The 19,790-nt window shown below is 37.4% G+C and overlaps 2 protein-coding genes across 2 annotated transcripts; one reads left to right on the plus strand and one right to left on the minus strand.

The window, feature by feature from the left end:
* The first annotated feature begins 1,002 nt into the window (after window positions 1–1,002).
* Window positions 1,003–3,727, plus strand: LOC125681845 (uncharacterized). The gene is made up of 7 exons (XM_048922101.2): window positions 1,003–1,139; window positions 1,355–1,663; window positions 1,767–1,931; window positions 2,495–2,674; window positions 2,770–2,956; window positions 3,095–3,309; window positions 3,430–3,727. Exons 1-7 carry the CDS (start codon window positions 1,094–1,096, stop codon window positions 3,579–3,581), a joined length of 1,254 nt encoding a protein of 417 aa, XP_048778058.2. The 5' UTR covers window positions 1,003–1,093; the 3' UTR covers window positions 3,582–3,727.
* A 9,435-nt stretch (window positions 3,728–13,162) lies between these two features.
* LOC125681837 (uncharacterized) lies at window positions 13,163–15,907 on the minus strand. Its single transcript, XM_048922090.2, has 7 exons — window positions 15,712–15,907; window positions 15,209–15,511; window positions 14,946–15,110; window positions 14,183–14,362; window positions 13,917–14,103; window positions 13,574–13,788; window positions 13,163–13,467 (listed from the first exon to the last, which is right to left on the minus strand). Exons 1-7 carry the CDS (start codon window positions 15,755–15,757, stop codon window positions 13,313–13,315), a joined length of 1,251 nt encoding a protein of 416 aa, XP_048778047.2. The 5' UTR covers window positions 15,758–15,907; the 3' UTR covers window positions 13,163–13,312.
* Window positions 15,908–19,790: the final 3,883 nt, after the last annotated feature.

Consider the following 19,790-nt stretch of genomic DNA (forward strand, 5'->3'; position numbering starts at 1 on the left):
CTCTCAAAATTTCAGTTCCCGGGGTATGTGTCTTCGATCATACCGAACCCGATGTTTATTCACTAAGCGTAATCCGTTATGTTTAAAAATTAGGGTTCGATCTCCGTAACTAGTGAGAGTACCATCACCATTTCTTCACAGTGGTGGGAGAGAACCACTAATACCTAACACCCAAAATTTCAGGCCCCGGGTTAGGGGTCTTCCATGATTCCGAACCAGATGTTTATTTACTAAGTGTAATGCGTTGTTAAAAAAGTTTGAGGAGCGGATCTCAATAACTAGTGAGATTACCATCTCCATTTCTTAACAGTGGTGGGAGAGGACCACTAATACACTACCCCTAAAATTTCAATCCCTGGGGTAGGGGTCTTCGATAATTATGAACCCGATGTTTATTCACTAAGTGTAATGTGTTATTTAAAAAAGTTGGAGGAGTGGATCTCCGTAACTAGAGAGATGTAATGCGTTATGCATAAAAATTGAAGGGTGTTCCCTATATTATCAATTTCAAAACTTTGAATATTTTTCTCGCACTATGTTATTTGTTTTCAAGCGTGTATGTATACATAGCGTTTTTTTTTTTTTGGATTTATTGATGTGTGTAAATTCTCGTTTAGATTTGTTTTTGTCCAATCAAAACAATTGTAATAAATAACATTGGAATTATAGGCCTATCTACAAAAGATATATTCACTTTCATCTATCTTACATGTATTTATAATGTAAATGTTATAAAAAAAATTTCCGTTGTAAGTTGATGAGCAGCTCAGAGCTGTACCAGGGGCGGATCCATAATTTTTTGAAACGAGGGGTTCTCTCATTAATTTTGGTTTTCAAAGGGGGTGTCCACCCTCAGAATGCGCTATTTTACCTTCATTTCGCAAGTTTTTCAGACGAAAATGTGTACGAATTAAGACAATATAAAGGAACGTGGACTTGAAAAAAATCTTTCAGCCAAAATGCAGGTGTCATCAAATTTTAACAGCCAATTGTTACACAGCACGACGTCGGGTAGGTATAAAAGGACTGAGCGGGTGAGTGCGTGTACTTCTAGGCGACAGGTATCATCGACATCACATCACAGGAAGAAAGCATGGAGTTTTTGAAAGCCCTCGTGATTTTGCTTGTAGTTTTGCACGGTAAGACTTTTTCAAGGAAAGACTTTTTGTATTAACATTTCCATTGTGAATAATAATGATATTTGAAATGTATTTCCGAGCTCTAGTGGAATAGATTATACTATTCGAACACGCACAAAATCTTAAAAATGGAGTGAACGTATGCTAGTGAATTTTAATAACATACAGATTATTTCTGTGTTCACATGAATTATTTTATGTTAATTTTCACACAGGTTCGCTATCAAGGCCAGCGAGTTCTGGGGATGAACTACGTGTCATCGTCGGAAAACTAGAGAGGCTCGCAGCAAGCTTAAGACAGTATGTAGTTGACGGTAATAGGCCCGAGTATTCCATGAGGGGTATCGGACCACTGAGCGGGTCTACGTCAGAATTCCTTGCCCCCGGTACCAGACCACTCGGACCTTGGGTGCTCGATAACGATGAACTTGACCCCTCCTCTCCAACATACAAATGGTTCCACAAAATGTTCGGAAAGTTTCTGAGACCATACTTCCGAAGTTTCCCAAGTGGACCATATAAATGTAAGTATATTGTTTGAGATACCAGGTTGGCATGAAATGCTTTAGAATGAAAGTGAAGATTCATAACATTTCAACATGTCACTGACGTCCCTTGAATTTTCAGCGGAGATGCCGTTAACGCCACGTAATGTTGTTACAATGCTGAATGCGTGGTATAACGACGCTGACCAAATGATGCTCAAAGAACATACTTTTGTTAACGTTGCCAGAGAGCTCTTGGACGCCCATTTCCAGTGTGCAACGACGAGAGTCAACCAAATAGTTTTCTGTGAGTATCTATAGAGAATTGATATTTGACTTAAACCGAAATATATTCTCTAAAAAATTTGGTAGCTGTAATTTGTAAAGTGCATGATACTCGAACGAAATAAAGGATCAATGTACCTCTAAATGGCTTTCATACGATGAGAGAGGAAAATATATTGCAACATTTTCAACATTTCATCGGGAAAAAAAATTAAGTTTATGAATTATGAATATTGGATGCAAATGTGCAAGAATTTCGTACTTTACAAATTTCTCAATCAGACACCAATCTTTTGACAACCAAGTCCACAATACAATGACAAAACCTTGGCATTTCAAAACGATGCACATCAATGGAATACAAAATTTGAAAGTTTTATTTTTCAACCCCGATTAAAAAATCTTAGTTTTGAATATAAACATTTTATTACATCTTTTTTTTAATTCCTTAATTATATCGGCGTTTAAATAAAATCATACGTAGTGGTAAATTTGTTTTTGGAATGTTGCAATGATTTTGTCATCGTTATGTAATGTCAAAAATTGTTCTGTAAGAACTTTCATATACATTGAAATTTTATCCAGATGTGTTCAAGGACCAAGTACGTACCATGGCAGAGGATGACTGGAAAATGAACACTCGCATGAGAAACGTTTTGGAGAACTGGATAACGGACAAGGCCGTTGTGGACGACGTCACCCAGAAAATCGCTATGGCAGCGCACGGGGACATTATGGAGCACATTGAATATTTCCAACTCGATGGTATTTGTAATACTTTGCTAATTACATGTAGATACTGTATACAGGTATTGCTAGGTAAGCGTGGTTTTAATATTCATATTGTTACAATGTTTCAGATATCATGGAATTCCTTGCAAAAATGAAAATGCTCATGTGGAAAGCTGAGCAGGATAACTGGACACCAGTCATGTTCGATGAGAAACTGAATCTACTTTTGACGGACAATGTCTTCGCCTTTCAATGTCCGAGTGTGCATGATCTATGGGAATTCCACCAAAAAGTTGTTAGCCGTTTGCAAGAGAGGTAACACTGAAAGCTAAAATTGTGCAATTAACGTTTTTCGTCCTTTTACAAATTTCTGTTGCTAGATATGATTCACTAGTAACAGCTTCCGGTTGGAGTTTTTCAAACTTAACTGAAAATGGCTTACATTTGAAACAGGTTATCCAAAATCAAACCCTTCGCCGAGACGGAGGCTTGGCTGAAGAAAATCCTACCCACATACACGACTTCAGACGCCACTCCCGCCATTACTGCCATCCTCCAAGTGTACACTGACTTCATCAAGTCAGCCATGTTGCTCCTCGAACAAGTAGAGAACCACGTAACCAGCGAAAATACGGCCGACATCACAAATTTCATGTCACAATTCCTCGGTAAGGATTTGCATAGTACTGAATATACATAATTGTATTGATTTTACAATCGGTTATAAACTTTAGCAGTCTTATCAAATAACAAACGTGTAACTTGATGATTATACATGACAATTGCAGCACCACGTCAGCTCCAGTATTTGCAGTCCATCTTTGAATTCCTCAATTCAGGGGATAACCGCGACATGATGGGAATGGAACAGATGAACGAAAATACCGGTAACGGACGTTCAAAGTATAGATGCAGCGAATTCAACGGGGAATGTAAATGAAAATGACGCCTGGACCGGATGGTGCATGGGATATCCACATGGGATGTCCAAACCGTGTGAAAGGGACTATTCCTAACAGAAATCAGACCCTTTGTAGTGCTTTCAAAAACTTCTTTGCTTTGAACAATAAAATATACAGAAAGATACTGTTTCTTGGAATTTGCAACTTGATATTTTGCCATGTAGTCTAGTAATCTCATAACAGATGGCCCAGATGTTCTCATATGCATGTATTGATCTTTTCCACTTATACAAGAATTTCTACTTTTGTTTGGGCAAAATGATACGTGTTTTGGTGCCAACAATCCTTTTAAAGTTGTAGACAATTTGTCCAGAACCTGGCCTGGAGTTTATAACTTTTGAGCACGTTTTCATACTAAAACTCGTCTTCTAAATTGTTCTCGTACTCAAACTTTTATAAAAGATGATTGAGCTTGGCGAACAATAAGCCTATTCATGATTGGGCACCGCATTGATGCTACCCGTAGTTACAATAGATACAGTCTTTAAACGTATTTTGAATTAAAAACAAATACATGGATATTTAATCAAAATCATCAGAATTTGTTTCACGGGCAGCATCATGTATATCGGACATTAAGCGGTTTTAACACGCATAATTACATGATGCCTGGTACCAAATGACACTGCATATATGCTCACAACATCCAACAGTTCGTGCTCCGCATTTCCTATGACATTAACTGAAGATTTGTGTTCCCGCCTCTTGGTCCCGTTTTAGAGTTACATAACGCACATACAAAGGGCACAGAAACAGACACTTGATTTGTATTAAACTGTAGTTCACTGTGCCTTTGAGACAGTTTGCACTGGTTGCATATTTGACCAGGGGCTCGATTGTCAGATATTGAAGTTTTGCATGATTTGTGTCGGATTATTAAATTATATAAATAAAATCCACCACCAAAATCCGCTTTTTTCGAGGTTTTAAAAAAGGTGTATCATGTGTAAATTTAAAAAAAGCCGGGAAAAGAGATGGTGCCAACAGGCGCTTGCTTAATATTTTTATCAAAACTTACTATGCAAAATATTAAGCAAGCGCCTGTTGGTACATTCATTCACAAAGCACACCGTGTAAAAATACATAATTATAATGCATTAGTATGAGGTACATGTATCAATATGAAATGGTGGATTCTGAGGATGGCTTCCTGTTCTCTCTGTAATTTCTGCATTCCTTGTTCAAAATAAGCTTTTTGATTTTGCAAAATATTGACTTCCTCATAACATTATTGCATAATATATTTTCCGTTCCGTTCCGTCTTCCGTTCCATTTTCCGTTCCGCGTTTTAGCAACAGCCCAGCCATCATGATAAGATTTGCTTTGGCGGGCTTCCGTTTTAGGGAGAATTACTCAAGTATTCAAACTAATAAAAATATTGGAAGAGATATAATTTATCTCTTTCTTTTTGAGAGATATCTCTTTTTCAACGATTAAAGAGATATCTCGTATACTTTGAGAGATATCTCTCTAGGAATTCTTAGAGAGATATCTCTTTAAGTGAAGGAGATATCTCTAAGAGTAAAAGAGATATCTCTTTAAAGTGAAAAAGATATCTCTCTAAGTGAAAGAGATATTTCTTAAAGTTTAAGATATATATCTCTAAGTGAAAGAAATATCTCTTAAAGTGAAAGAGATATCTCTTTAAGTGTAAGACATATCTCTAAAAGTAAAAGAGATATCTCTTTCTTTAAGTGAAAGAGATATCTCTTATTTAGAGAGATATCTCTTAAGATTTTAAAGATATCTCTTTGAAATAAGAGATATCTCTTTAATTTAAAGAGATATCTTATTTTTCGAATAAATAGTAAAATGGCTTGCCATACTTCTGCGTGTTCTCGGCTCGATAAAGTCACCCATCTTCTCGTACTCAAACGAAGTACATGCTCAAAGATTTTCGAGTATGCTTGGAGCTTGCTCCGAGTTTAACTCAAAACAAACATGGCTGGGTTTGAGTGAGTACGATCAAAGTTTTAAAACCTCCAGACCTGAACGTCACTTAAAATCCACCTATGACGTCATTCTTTTGTTCGAACACTCCATTATTTTTCAGGAATGGAGTGTTCGGAAAGTAGGTCAACCTTTATACAAGTAGATATAAATGCATGCAACAAAAGAATGAAAAACGTAAGACATGATTAAAATGCACAAAGTTTAGTTTAGCAAAGGTGGATTTTAAGTGGGTCAATGTATTCGTATCACTCCATTCCTTAAAAGCAATGGACCTCGGTCCCTTCGGGGCCTTGGACCATTACTTTTAAGGAATGGTGCGATACTCGTACATTAACCCTTACATAAACCCTTAACCATTTATATGAAGCATGATTTCGCCATCGAACCGAAAGTAATGCTAGCCGTCAACAAGATTGCTACGGATAGTCATTCGTCCGCCACAAAAACGTTGAAGCAAAATTCCCATAATTCCTGTAAAATTTGTCGAATCAAAATGGCGGCGCAGTATGATTAAGATATGGTGATCAACACTCCTACAAACTTTGAACACAGTCAAGTGAGACGGACGGACACACGGACACCAATGTTTCTATGTCCCCTTCCGCGTTGCAGCGGGGGACGATTATTTTATAAATAAAGGGATTTTAAGGTATTGTCGACAAGTACATACCTACATCTGCGGTCCTTCACAGATTTTACGAGTAGACCCAGGTAGATAGTCGATTCTCTGTGTTTATTGTATAATTTTGACATGTTTACTGCAACTGTACTTACATGCATGTAAAGAAAAGCCATTCTAATTTTATTCATCCAAAAGTTTTAGAATGCTTTAGTAACTGATGTGAAGTGAAGCGTAGAAAACCCGTCCCCTTTATATGCCATGCAAACCTAGCTGCAGAACTATAGTTCTCAAAATATTGGGACACACCAGAAAGCTACAGATCCATCCCTTATAAAAATTATCAAACTGTCGATTTACGGCGCCCCCCCCCCCACACACACACACACTAAACAAATAAATATGTTGAGCCTACCACCTTGTCCATGAGGTCTAAACACCTTAGCTTACCACTGACTACAAATCACCGCTTGAATTGGTCGTCACACAGTAAACTCAACACAGGCCTAGGTTTATTAAGATCCTATCAACATATACATTGCACCTATAAAAAACAAACTAACCACATCCAACCTACACTCGTACATCTTTCTCAAATCTTCCCTACAAGCACAATTTACCTAGCATATTTCAACATTCACCACCCAGCTCTGGGAGCCAATAATGCGGACAAAGCGGGAGACGTGGAACCCTACTAGGGTCGATCCAAATACGGGTAGCACCGATGCATGGGATGTTACCATCGTACCAAACACCATATCGGTCATCTCCGATTGGTTAGATGTACAAGACCCATGTGGGTCAGATACAATTTCTCCTTTGCCCCATATATGGAAACTAAAACATTACCAAAGTCTTGGGTCTACACTATAGCCAACTGGTCCAAATTGGTTCATATACATAGCACAATCCGGGTTGACCAACTTGCACATTAGAATATCAACCTAGGCCTATACAACATCAACCACAATTCATCAGGCGACTGAACAATATATACCCAGGTAAACAGTCACTAGGCCGATCAACCCTGCGTGGACTGACAACTGCAGAAGAACCTTCAAGGAATTCCAGCGGGGCCAAATTTCCAAACAAGAATACAACAGAGCATGTAAACACACAAAACACGTTATCCTGCAGCAACAACAAACACATTGGCAAAACTTCCTTTCAACACTTAACTCGCGTACAAACATATCAACATTCTGTAAAAGGCCAAGTCACTTTTATAGGCAAAAACACTAGGACAACTCTTCCAACAATACAAAATGCGTACAGCTCACACAAGACAAGGCAAATTTAATTGCTAAAACATTCCAACAAGCTAGTTCAAACACAAACCTTAACCCAGCACACACACACACTAGTCAGGCAAACTGTATGTCAGAGACACAGGTCCCAAAACTGGAACACTACAATCTGCTATTTACATTACACGAACTCCAACAACATCTCATACACAACAAAACATTGCACTCGGAGGTGACAAAATTAGACACCTCCTGTTTACCCCCCCCCCCCCTCCAAATTTCATAAAAATTATACTCCACTTCTACAATCAACCCACTAAACGTCATGGAGTTATGCTATAGTTATCCTAATATCCAACCTGGACAAGGATCGTCACTTACCAGACTACTACAAACCAATATCACTTACATGCACCGGACTACTACAAGACTTTTGCGAGAAGGGCTGACTTGTACAGTCAACGGCTGACTTTGACACAAGCATTATATACGGAAATCATTTCGTGACATATCTGTAGATACATGAATAAGTGATGAACCGATGCATTATACAGAAATGTTAGTTGTCCAAAGAGTATTGAGTTGCCCCGGTTCATTTCCATACTCGAACTGTTTCTGGAACAGTAAAGTCTATGACCTAATATCGCCATATATTCCTGTACTCCCGCTCCCGTGGGGATCCGGGTTTGAATAGGTCCTCATTACCCAATGCCTGTCGTAAGAGGCGACTAAATGGGGCGGTCCTTCGGATGAGACCGCAAAAAACCGAGGTCCCGTGTCACAGCAGGTGTGGCACGATAAAGATCCCTCCTGCTGAAAGGCCATTAGGGCCGAGCATAGGCCTAAATTTTGCAGTCCTTCACCGACAGTGGTGACGTCTCCATATGAGTGGAACATTCTCGAGAGGGACGTTAAACAATATTCAATCAATCCTGCACCCCCGGAGCCTTATGAATGGAGCAAAAATTGATCAAAGTTAAAGCGTCTTCCCTATAACCTCACAGGACTCACGGCGGGTGTGACCGGTCGACAGGGGATGCTTACTCCTCCTAGGCACCTGATCCCACCTCTGGTATGTCCAGGGGTCCGTGTTTTCCCAACTCTCTATTTTGTATTGCTTATAGGAGTTATGGGATTGATCACTGTTCGTTATCTTCACCTTTCATCTGTAAGAAAAAACTAAATGCATAGATCTAGGCCTCTACCGAAATTGTAAATTTTATGATCTCCGGGGTAGACGTACTGACTAAACCATTTTTGAATGTTATTGATAGAATATATCTTCTTTAATGCTTTGCCGTGGGTCTCTTGTTAGTTAGATATTTTAGAAGAAATAATTCCAGTTCCATCCCCGCAAAGTTCTGTTTTTATATGTCAGTATTGAAAAGATTAATCGGGGACGTGGACCAGAGTGATGACTTTCATAACGTACTAGGATTACTTTTCAATATCTACGTCCAATATTCGTGTTTATTATAAAGGAAGACCGAATACGTACTTTATATTGGATAGAATAAATATATACAAAAATCAACGGGGTTCGAATTGACTGCTACGTAACATGGCTGTCCTTAAAAAACAAAATCATTTGAAGTTGCTAGTTTTCTTTTCACATGGGGATTTGATAAATGTTTGAACAAAAATGTACTGGGGAAATATGCTAGGAATTTTTTGATATTATGATGCAAGAATACAGCGACCTGCGCCGTAAATCGAAGATTCTTATAAGGGGTGGATCGGAAGCTCTCTGGTATGACGAAATATTTTCCAAGAGAGCTACAGATCTGCATTAGTGCAGATGTACATGTAATTCCGAATTGTCGGTACGCTTAACATGCACTGTGTTGTATCTGTGTGTGTTTAATAAAATAAACCTGTATAACGACTTCATACATTTTTATGATAAAAGAAAACGCAAAGCTCTTGCATAATAAATTACATGTACATTCGATTTATCATGTTTCGATGACTTTTTGTAAAGTTTGAACATGAATCAATTTATCTGTGCGGGTTAGGATTTTACACCTGCAATGTATGTATGCATGCAAAAATGAAATGAATTGTTTTTATTTTTTGATAATTGTCAGATAAATGAAAGAAGTTCATGTGGTTTAAAACCTAACAGTCGTACTATAATAATATTGTAACGTAGTAGAAATTCCTTACAAACTGTTAGCTACACTTCCTACGCTCAGGAAAGCTTCGTTCCGAAGCTTAGCATGGATCTTCTCTGATTGTTTGGCACCTCTTCGGCAAGGCATCCGCCCTTCCCGACGACAACCACCGTCGTCCCCGGACGAAACCCCGTCCATACATGGACACAAAGTCCCAAAGATGCTCTCTCTGAAGCAAATCTCCCACCAAACATCAGTCACTACCCTGCCACGATTTTGTAACGTGCAGTGGTTTGAACACGCTCGCTTTTGCTTTTGCGTGATCAAGAGAAATCACACACACACACACACACACACACACACACACACACACACACACACAAAGCTAGCTCAAGAGCGAGACAGTAAAAGTTCCCTGTATAAATGCTAACAAGTCGATATTACATATATTTAACGATATTGTGCTTCCATACCGTACGCAGGTTTGAATGTCCAAGTCAGCCGTTGATTGTGAAAGTCAGCCCTTCTCGCAAATGTCCACAACCCAATATCACTTACAACACACTTGTGCAAAACCTTTGAAAAAAAACTACTCAGCTCCAGATTGAGATGTTTTCTGGGAAAACAAGGCAAACTAAATCCTGCGCAGGGTGGATTCCGTCCCGGACGCAGTATAATAGACAATCATGTCGAGCTAGAAATAATGTAACAGAAATGGCAAACAGTCAATACACAGGAGCAGACTTCATTGACATCTCCAAAGTATTTCATCTTGTCTGGCATAATGGACTGGTGTACTAGCTTCGCCATTAGTTCTACATCACTGGGAATGCACTCTGCTTTATCAGGTCTTTCCTTATCAGGCAGGAAAATTCAGGTCACTGTAAATCAGCAATTCATATTTGGCTTTAATGAATATTTGAAGGTATATTTGGACACAAGTATAGTGCGAAAATATGTTAGGAATTTTTATATCAAATTTAGAAGACGACAATACAAGAATACAACGATATCAGGCCTCAACCGTGCGCAGCTTTTTGTGCGCGGTAAATCGAAGGTTTTTTTTTTTTTTTATAAGAGGTAGATCTATAGCTCTCTGATCTGTCCCAATATTTTTTTTAGAGAGCTACAGTTCTGCAGCTAATGCAAACCCCGATACATATAACAATAGAACATTCATCTAATATGGCGGATAAGCAACGAAATAAATGAATTATATTATATGAATTCATGTCAGCTTTAATAAACTTTGACAAATGCGTTCACTAAATTCTAAATGTAAACACCATTTAATTAAGGTATACATTCTTCATCTTGCGCAGACCAAGCATCCACGCGGGGCTGCTGAGCACCTCCGAATCCTATGTTCTAAATTTCGATAATTATGGTTGAAGATCCTAAAAGTCGTGAGTGCCTAGTGGTTGTGCGCCATTTTGTTTGTTGTCATTGTCGGGGACTGTGTCTAAATGTTACGTCACGAGCGGCTGATTTTCGAAGATAATTAAAGAGAGCATCCATATTTTAACAATGAGTGAAATATAGGAAGCAAAGAGGAATGAATGATAATAATACAATTATACACCCAAAATACCCGCCATTTTGTTAATCCCCCCCCCCCCGACTGTGAAGGCACGTGTTAATCGTGCTGAACCGCATGCAACCGGTGGACGTACCAAGCACATGGCTAATTAGCATAACCCAATATGAGGGTTACCATGTATTTCGATTGGTTTATAAGGCCAAACATATTAATTGTTCGTTTATTGAAAAGTTGTTAGTCCTTATGCATTTGGAATGTTGCTCAAAATGTCGGGATTAGTGTATAGCCATACAAGCTATCTCTTTTAATGTTTTTAGACTTCAAAGAAAACAAATCAAATGTTAAGTTGAGACAACACAGTCCTAGTCGACTTATCAATGTCTATCTGGCTGTCAAGGATATGTGCATTAGTGTCCGGAAGGCTACGAAGAAATATACGCCTAGTGTCACCATCCATACTCTTCATGTGAAAAGGAACGTTGACATGGAGAAGGTCACTATGGGATTTATTTAGTTTAATGTATTATTTTATTTCCATTCACTGTATAGAAGTGTAAATGCATAAAACGAATGTGATAAAGTTACCAAACAATAAAATTTGTTTTCCTTGGCCTCATTTTACTGCTACATCCGGGTGCACGACTACTGGTCCTAAACAAATATGGCCGACGTTGAACTTCACTTGTTTTGTGCCTCAATAATAAATTTGATAATATAAGAATTTCAAAGTTTTCATTGTTTCATGCAAGCCTTCAAACGTGCTTATTTTGATATTATCGATCTACTACAATAATTGCCTTGTGAACAATGCGATGAACAACAAAAGCAAGTGTACACCGAATGTACTAACATTTTTACCGAAAATTTATCTGACAGACTTTAAGGTGGCTCGTTACATCAAGATTTGTACATCTTATGATACTGCGATTCAAAAGTTTTTGTGAAATTACTTGTATTGATAGTTTTGTATATCTACGTAGCTCAATGGTTAAAGTATCGGATTACTTCACCTTGAAAGAGTTTATCAAATCGGCATGAAATGATTATATCAAGATATGATAATGAAAGATGAAGATAACGAACAGTGATCAATATCGTAACTCCAATAAGCAATGTATATATGTCAAATGCAATTTTGAAGAGAGAGAAACCCACCGATTTTCAAAAGACTGGTAGATTTGAACTTGGGATCTGCGTGTCCGTATTTACCTGTGCAGATAGTTAACAGTTAACAAGTACAGAACCCATGCTATGGTGTAGGATATCAAAAATGATATAACGTTTTTAGAAAATTACAATAAAAATACCGTACAATACTAAATTATTCTAAGAACTTTGGATAAATGAATTTAGAATGATTTTCCTTTACATTCATGTATGTACAGTTGCAGCAAACATGTTAAAACTATATAAAAACACTGAAAAATATTTTATCTATTATCCATTGATAGAATGGAATATTAAGCAAATGTATAATTCTTCTAAAGGCATGCAATTGCAAGTATGCAAACAGCCTTTTTCGTTGTTTTATTTCTTTCTTCTAAGTTATCTAAACTTTCATAACGTTTTTCTAATATACAATATATATTTTGTAATTTTTAGCAACCAATATTTTTAGAACTGGTCGAGTCCACCTAGAAAATCATTCAGGTGTGACAATCATATTTGGGGTATATACGGGTAGGGAAATAAGTAGGAATTCATGTCAGCTTGCCTTTAAGCGACGTTACTCAAAATTAAATGTTTGTCCAGCTGTCTATTTTGTATTGCTTGTAGGAGTTATGAGATTGATCACTGTTCGTCATCTTCACCTTACATGCAAGGGGTCCGAAACATCCAAATTTCCCATTAAAGAAAGCAGCACAAGGGACATAACCATAAACGAATGCATCTTTTGCCCGATGCCCTTAATTGTAAAAGTGGAAAAGGTCACTATAATCGAAAATGTACACCTAATTTCCAGACTAGAATCCATGGCAAATATCAAGGTTTATAGTAAATAATCAATCTTTGCAAATTCCAAGAAACCAAGTACTACTTCATCGAGGCTTTGTTCACCTAGAAATTCTGGCTCAATACATACAAATTTTGATATTTGATGTTTTTATTTTTCAAAGCAAAGAAGTTTTTGAAAGCACTACAAAAGGGTCAATGATTTCTGCAAGGAATAGCCCTTTCACATGGTTTGGACATCCCATGTCGATATCCCATGCACCATACGGTCCAGGCGTCGGTTTCATCTACATTCCCCGTTGAATTCAGTGCATCTGCCCTTGGAACGTCCGTTAGCGACATTTTCGTTCCTCATCTGTCCCATTTCCACGATGTCGCTGGTATTCCCAGAATGAAGGAATTCAATGATGGACTGCAAATACTCGAGTTGATGTGGTGCTGCAATTGTGTGCAAAATCATTAAGTTCCTTAAAATCAAACTGCTAAAGTTATGACTATAAACTCCAGTACAATTATGTATATTCATTGCTACCCAAATACTTACTAAGAAATTGGGACATGAAATTAGTGATGTCGACGGTATTTCCGCTGGTCACGTGGTTCTCTACCTGTTCGAGGAGAAACATGGCCGACTTGATGTAGTCCGTGTATACTTGAAGGATGGCAGTAATGGCGGGGGTGGCGTCTGTAGTCGTGTATGTGGGTAGGATTTTCTTCAGCCAAGCCTCCGTCTCGGCGAAGGGTTTGATTTCGGATAACCTGTTTCAAATTTTAAGTTATTTCCAGTTAAGTTTGAAAAACTCCAACCGGAAGCTGGTTTTACTAGTGAATCATATCTAGCATCAGAAATAAAACGTTAATTGCACAATTTTAGCTTTCAGTGTTACCTCTCTTGAAAACGGCTAACAATGTTTTGGTGGAATTCCCATAGATCATGCACATTCGGACATTGGAAGACGAAGCCATTGTCCGTCAGAAGTTGATTCAGTTTCTCATGGAACATGACTGGTGTCCAGTTATCCTGCTCAGCTTTCCACATGAGCATTTTCATTTTTGCAAGGAATTCCATAATATCTGAAACATTGTTATAATATTAGTAAAACCACGCTTACCTAAATACACCTGTATACAGTATCTAATTAGCAAAGAATACCGTTAAGTTGGAAATATTCAATGTTCTTCATAATGTCCCCATCCGCTGCCACAACAATTGCTTGGGCGACTTTGTCCAGAACGGCCTCATCTGTTATCCAATTCTCCAAAACTTTCCTCACGCGGGTGTCAATTTTCCAGTCATCCTCTGCCATTGTACGCACTTGGTTCTTGAAAACATCTGGGATAAAAAGTTCTATGTATATGAAAGTCCGTATAGAACCGTTTGTGCGACAATATATAGAATGTAAAGCCACATTGGAACATTGAAATTTTCTCCACTACGTTTAATATCTCATTAAACGCAGATTTAATTTTGAGGAATTAAAATGAAGAAAATGTTTATATTAATGTAAAAACTTTTCAATCAGGTGACTGAAAATTAAAATTTTGTATTCCTTATAGTAGAGGTTAAGGGATTGATCACGGTTATCTTCACCATTTCGTGTGTATAGTGTTAAAACGCAATCATGGTTGTCATTTTATTTTGTTTTTGTTTGTAAACCATTTGGTGCCTGGCCGAGAAATTTCCAAAGCATGAAATGCTTATATGTTTGCATCTAGTAAATGGACCAAATTAAAGTTGTTAATGTGGTTTTCCCCCATTGAAATATTGAAAATCAAAATGTTGCCAATGTTTTTTGTATCTCGTTGTATGATAGACAGATGTTCAGAATCATGCACTTATCAAATTAGGGCCGCCAAAATTTTAGAGAATATACTTCGGTTTAAGTCAAATATCAATTGAATATAGCTATACTCACAGAAAACTATTTGGTTGACTCTCGTCGTTGCACACTGGAAATGGGCGTCCAAGAGCTCTCCGGCAACGTTAACAAAAGTCTGTTCTTTGAGCATCATTTGGTCGGCGTCGTTATACCACGCATTCAGCATTGTAACAACAATACGTGGCGTTAACGGCATCTCCGCTGAAAATTAAAGGGACAATGAAATGTTGAAATGTATTGAATCCTCACCATTTGAAAGCATTCCATGCCAACCTGGTTATTTCAAACAATATAGTTACATTTATATGGTCCACTTGGGAAACTGCGGAAGTATGGTTTCAGAAACTTTCCGAACATTTTGTGAAGTAATTTGTATGGAGAGGGGTCAAGTTCGTCGTTATCGAGCCCCCAAGGTCCGAGTGGTCTGGTACCGGGGGTAGGGAGTTCTGGCGTAGACCCGCTCAGTGGTCCGATACCCCTCATGGAATACTCAGGCCTATTATCGTCAACTACATACTGCCTTAAGCTTGCTGCGAGCCTCTCTAGTTTTCCGACGATGACACGTAGTTCATCCTCAGAACTCGCTGGCCTTGATTGCGAACCTGTGTGAAAATAAGATTAAAACAGAACATGTGAACACGGAAATCATGTTATTAGAATTCACTAGCATACGTTCATTCCAAGATTTCGTGAGTGTTCGAATGGTATCTCTTCCACTAGAGCTCGGAAATACATTTCAAATCTCAATATCATTCACAGTGGAGAAGTTAAGACAAAAGTTCTGTCCATCTAAAAGTCTTACCGTGCAAAACAACCAGCAGAATCACGAGGGCTTTCAAAAACTCCATGCTTTCCTCCTATGATGTGATGTCGATGATACCTGTCGCCTAGAAGTACACGCACTCACCCGCTCAGTCCTTTTATACCTACCCGACGTCGTGCTGTGTAACAATTGGCTGTTAAAATTTGATGACATCTGCATTTTGGCTGAAAGTACGAAAGCCTGCTGGGCTCATTTTTGAAAAAAAAAATCGAACTTAATAGTTATAACGATATCTCAAGATACTAAACTCGTTATTATCTTGTTTTAACGAGTTATAAATTAATTATCTCGTTATAACGAGTAAGTATCTCGTTTATCTCGTTATAACGAAATAGATTATAAGCTCATTATAACAAATTAAAATCCACCTATGACGTTATTCTTTTGTTCGAACACTCCATTATTTTTCAGGAATGGAGTGTTCGGAAAGTAGGTCAACCTTTATACAAGTAGATATAAATGCATGCAACAAAAGAATGAAAAACGTAAGACATGATTAAAATGCACAAAGTTTAGTTTTTATTAAGGTGGATTTTAAGTGGGTCAATATACTCGTATCACCCTTCGGGGCCTCGGTCCATTACTTTTAAGGAATGGAGCGATACTCGTACATTAACCCTTACGTAACTGACAGAAACGTTTTCGGGGCCTTCTCTTGTTCCCGAAATTTGAGATAAGTTCTAAAACAAGTTATAGCTATTATATGATTACATGTACATAAACAAATATAAAAATCATTAATAAACAAAGAAATTGAACATTTCTTCTTAATCAACTTGCAATTCTTAACTCGGACATCTTCATATTGATTTTAATTGTTGGTGAAAACACATAAATTTGTATTTATTGTAAAAATCACCAACGTAGATTAATTTGAAGAAAATCTGATGTGTGACTGAAGTCGTACATACGATAGTATTTGAATAAATGTTGAGTTTTCCGCGGAAGGTTTCTGTGATTTTTCAACAGTAGAGATAAAACCAAGTTGAAGCTGTAGGCTACTTGTTGGCCGACATTTTCATCTGAAGAAAATTCAAAGTCAGGCACGTAGAATTAGGAGGGAAGGGGGATGCTCCCCACTTTTAAATGATAATGAACATTATCTGTTATTTTCATATGCTAATAAAGATATTTTGGGTGATTGCACACCCCTACTATTTTCATAGCAGTATAATGAATGAAAAGACTGTAAGCCTGAAAGTTATCAATTGAAGCCCTGCAGCGAAGGATAAGCGCCCCCTCCCCGATTTAAGAAATCAAATCAAAGTGTGAGGAAATTTTGAGGCAGTTTTAGCTGATGAAGATAATGAATACCCCTTCCACGAATTAGGATTATGAAAATGGGGTAAGTTTTATCTCGGTGAAAATAAACAACAAATTAACTCAGCCTTTCACACCTGAACTAGGAGTAAGACAAGGAGAACTCTTAAGTCCTGATAATACTAATGTCTTCAAAATAATCTAATTTACCAAATAAGGACTTGTCGCTTACACATCCGCACTAACAGATGTCCCGTGTAACAGGAGGTGTGGCACGATAAAGATCCCTCCCTGTTCAAAGGCGGTACATGCACTGAATATATGCCTAAATTTTGCAGCCCTTGATTCATCGGCAATGTTGACGTCTCGATATGAGGGAAATTTCTCGAACGGGACGTTAAACGATAGATACATGTAACCAACCAACCAACTAACCAATAGGTCAGAACTATGAGGTACGCTATTAACATCAATGTAAAGTAAAACTAATTCTAGAAACATTTACAGACTGGGAGACTGAAAAATCTGCATATGATTTTAAAAAAGAATTATCATTGAAACGGGGAGGAAAAGTTGCAATATTGCAGTTTTATCAGGAATGGGTAGACTATTTATTTTTTATTCCATCATTATTGCAATTTTCTCTTACTGTCATAGACCTGAAAACATGACAAAAGCTTTCATAATTTCATCTTTTCTGGTCCCGTGGTTCTTGAGAAGAAGATTTTTAAATGATCCCACCCAATTTTTGCATTTTCGTGATTGTCTCCCCTCTGGAGGAAGTATGGTCCATCATCTGAACAAACAAATTTGAATCCCTTTTACCCAGGGATGCTTTTTGCAAAGCTTGTTTGAAATTAGACCGCTGGTTCTGGAGAAGAATTTTATTTCAAATGAAATAAAAATGAATTTTATTCAGTAGATACATACATACAAACATAGAAATCAAGGATATTAACCCATGAAAGCTTATTTCCAATGGAGTCCTTTGATGTATGGATATTTGCGCTAGGGGGTCATGTGTGTGGGAGGAAACCGGAGTACCCGGAGGAAACCCACGTGTCAGAGCGGGCGACCGCCACACTCTCTCACATACAATCTCTACCGATCACGTGGATAGAACTTGGGCGAGAGTGCTACCTCTGCGCTACCCGGACAAAATGAGTATTTTTCTCCATTTCACTATTATCTCCCCTTGTAGAAGGGCGTTGTCCATCATTTGAATAAACTTAAATCCCTCTCATCCAAGGATGCTTGTTGTTAAGTTTGGTTGAAATTAACCTAATGGTTCTTGAGAAGAAGTCGAAAATTTGAACAGTTTGCAGACGGACAAACAGACGGACAACGGGTAATTTGAGCTTTCAGCTCAGGTGAGCTTAGAAAAAAGGGAGTATTGTTTTATTATTTAGTCACTGTTGGTCCACTGACTCTAAGGTATTTCCACGCTCCTGTGACTGTATGGTATAAACCAAAATGAAGTCATATTCAAAAGGCAATCGCCCATTCTCAGTTAATGTGTGCAATTCACAGATCTATTTCTTGGGGGGAAAAAATAAAGAATCCCAAACTGTCCTTCTGTACTTTTTCATATAGCTGAATAATTGCAGAAAAGAGAAATGTATACATCTACATACAATTGTCATGCGTTTTATTTTTACACAATGTCAAACATAAGCACCCTATAGCAAGTAAATTAACACTTGAAATGTACGTTACATATGATTACACATTTCTGAAAGGTGAAATTGCGTTAGTTTCTCTATCAATACGTATTTCTGAGACGAAATAATGCTGCCATAATATTAAAAGCATCAACAGAATCAAAGTATCGGAGTATATATTTCATGTGGCTAGAAAACTACTCTTTAAATGGAGACACTATTTTCTGTCATGGTCTTCTATAAATATATTGTACTGTATTCGTTTTTTTATGCAGCTTTCTCTGTGTATGAAAATCTTGATATCCTTTCAAGAAATTAAACTTCAAGATTTCTTCCAACTACAGAGCATGCGATAATTTTGTATTCCCTCCTACCAAAGCAATTCGGAAACCTTTTTTTTCTTCAAAACCCCCATATTGTACCGTACATTTCATAGAGAGCTTTATGACGTTTTCATCTTAAATTTTAAGTCTAGCAATTCACATAATTTAGATGCAACATACAAAACACATTCAATAAATGACAAAATTTTAATAAACAGTATTAAGTTTTGTGTTGTTCAATATTCTATCGCATTTCGATGAAAGTAACGTAAATATTTTTGTCAAAGGGGCATGGACACGATTTGAGCTGAAAGTTTTCAAATTTTATTTTTCCATTTTCAATGTTTAGAATGCTAAACTAAGATGTTTCTAATGGTCAACAAAATTTTAAATATCAGTTGTCGAGGTATATGGGAGATACAGAGGTCACAAGTTAGTTATGTAAACAAGACTCGTGCCACGTATTTGTTTACATATGTTAAATATACTAGTAAACGTTTCGTTTAAAACATATTTTTTCAATATACAAGTTAATTCTTAACATGATTAAATAGTTTCCAGTGTTTAGCACATCTCATTTTGCTTTAAACATGGTATTTTCTAATAAGCAATCTATTTGTGAACAAAAACATGGCATCGGGCCTTGATTACATAACAAATAATTGTGAGCTCTGTATCTCACCTGTAACTCAACAACTGATATTAAAATTTTGGTTGATAATTAGAAATACCTAACTAAGCATTGTAAACAATAAAAATGGAAAAATAAAACTTGAAAATGTTCAGCTCAAATCGTGTCCATTTCGCGTTATAG

Source organism: Ostrea edulis, chromosome 1, assembly GCF_947568905.1.
Source record: "Ostrea edulis chromosome 1, xbOstEdul1.1, whole genome shotgun sequence".
Taxonomy (NCBI): domain Eukaryota; kingdom Metazoa; phylum Mollusca; class Bivalvia; order Ostreida; family Ostreidae; genus Ostrea; species Ostrea edulis.

What these genes read in the sequence shown, in the direction of transcription:
- LOC125681837 (XM_048922090.2), bottom strand. Translation starts at nt 15,757, where the DNA reads ATGGAGTTTTTGAAAGCCCTCGTGATTCTGCTGGTTGTTTTGCACG. An exon ending in TGAATATTTCCAACTTAACG is followed by an intron (nt 14,104 to 14,182) that starts GTATTCTTTGCT and finishes ACAATGTTTCAG; the next exon opens with ATATTATGGAATTCCTTGCA. An exon ending in GTTAGCCGTTTTCAAGAGAG is followed by an intron (nt 13,789 to 13,916) that starts GTAACACTGAAA and finishes AATTTGAAACAG; the next exon opens with GTTATCCGAAATCAAACCCT.
- LOC125681845 (XM_048922101.2), top strand. Translation starts at nt 1,094, where the DNA reads ATGGAGTTTTTGAAAGCCCTCGTGATTTTGCTTGTAGTTTTGCACG. An exon ending in GTTAGCCGTTTGCAAGAGAG is followed by an intron (nt 2,957 to 3,094) that starts GTAACACTGAAA and finishes CATTTGAAACAG; the next exon opens with GTTATCCAAAATCAAACCCT. An exon ending in TTTCATGTCACAATTCCTCG is followed by an intron (nt 3,310 to 3,429) that starts GTAAGGATTTGC and finishes TGACAATTGCAG; the next exon opens with CACCACGTCAGCTCCAGTAT.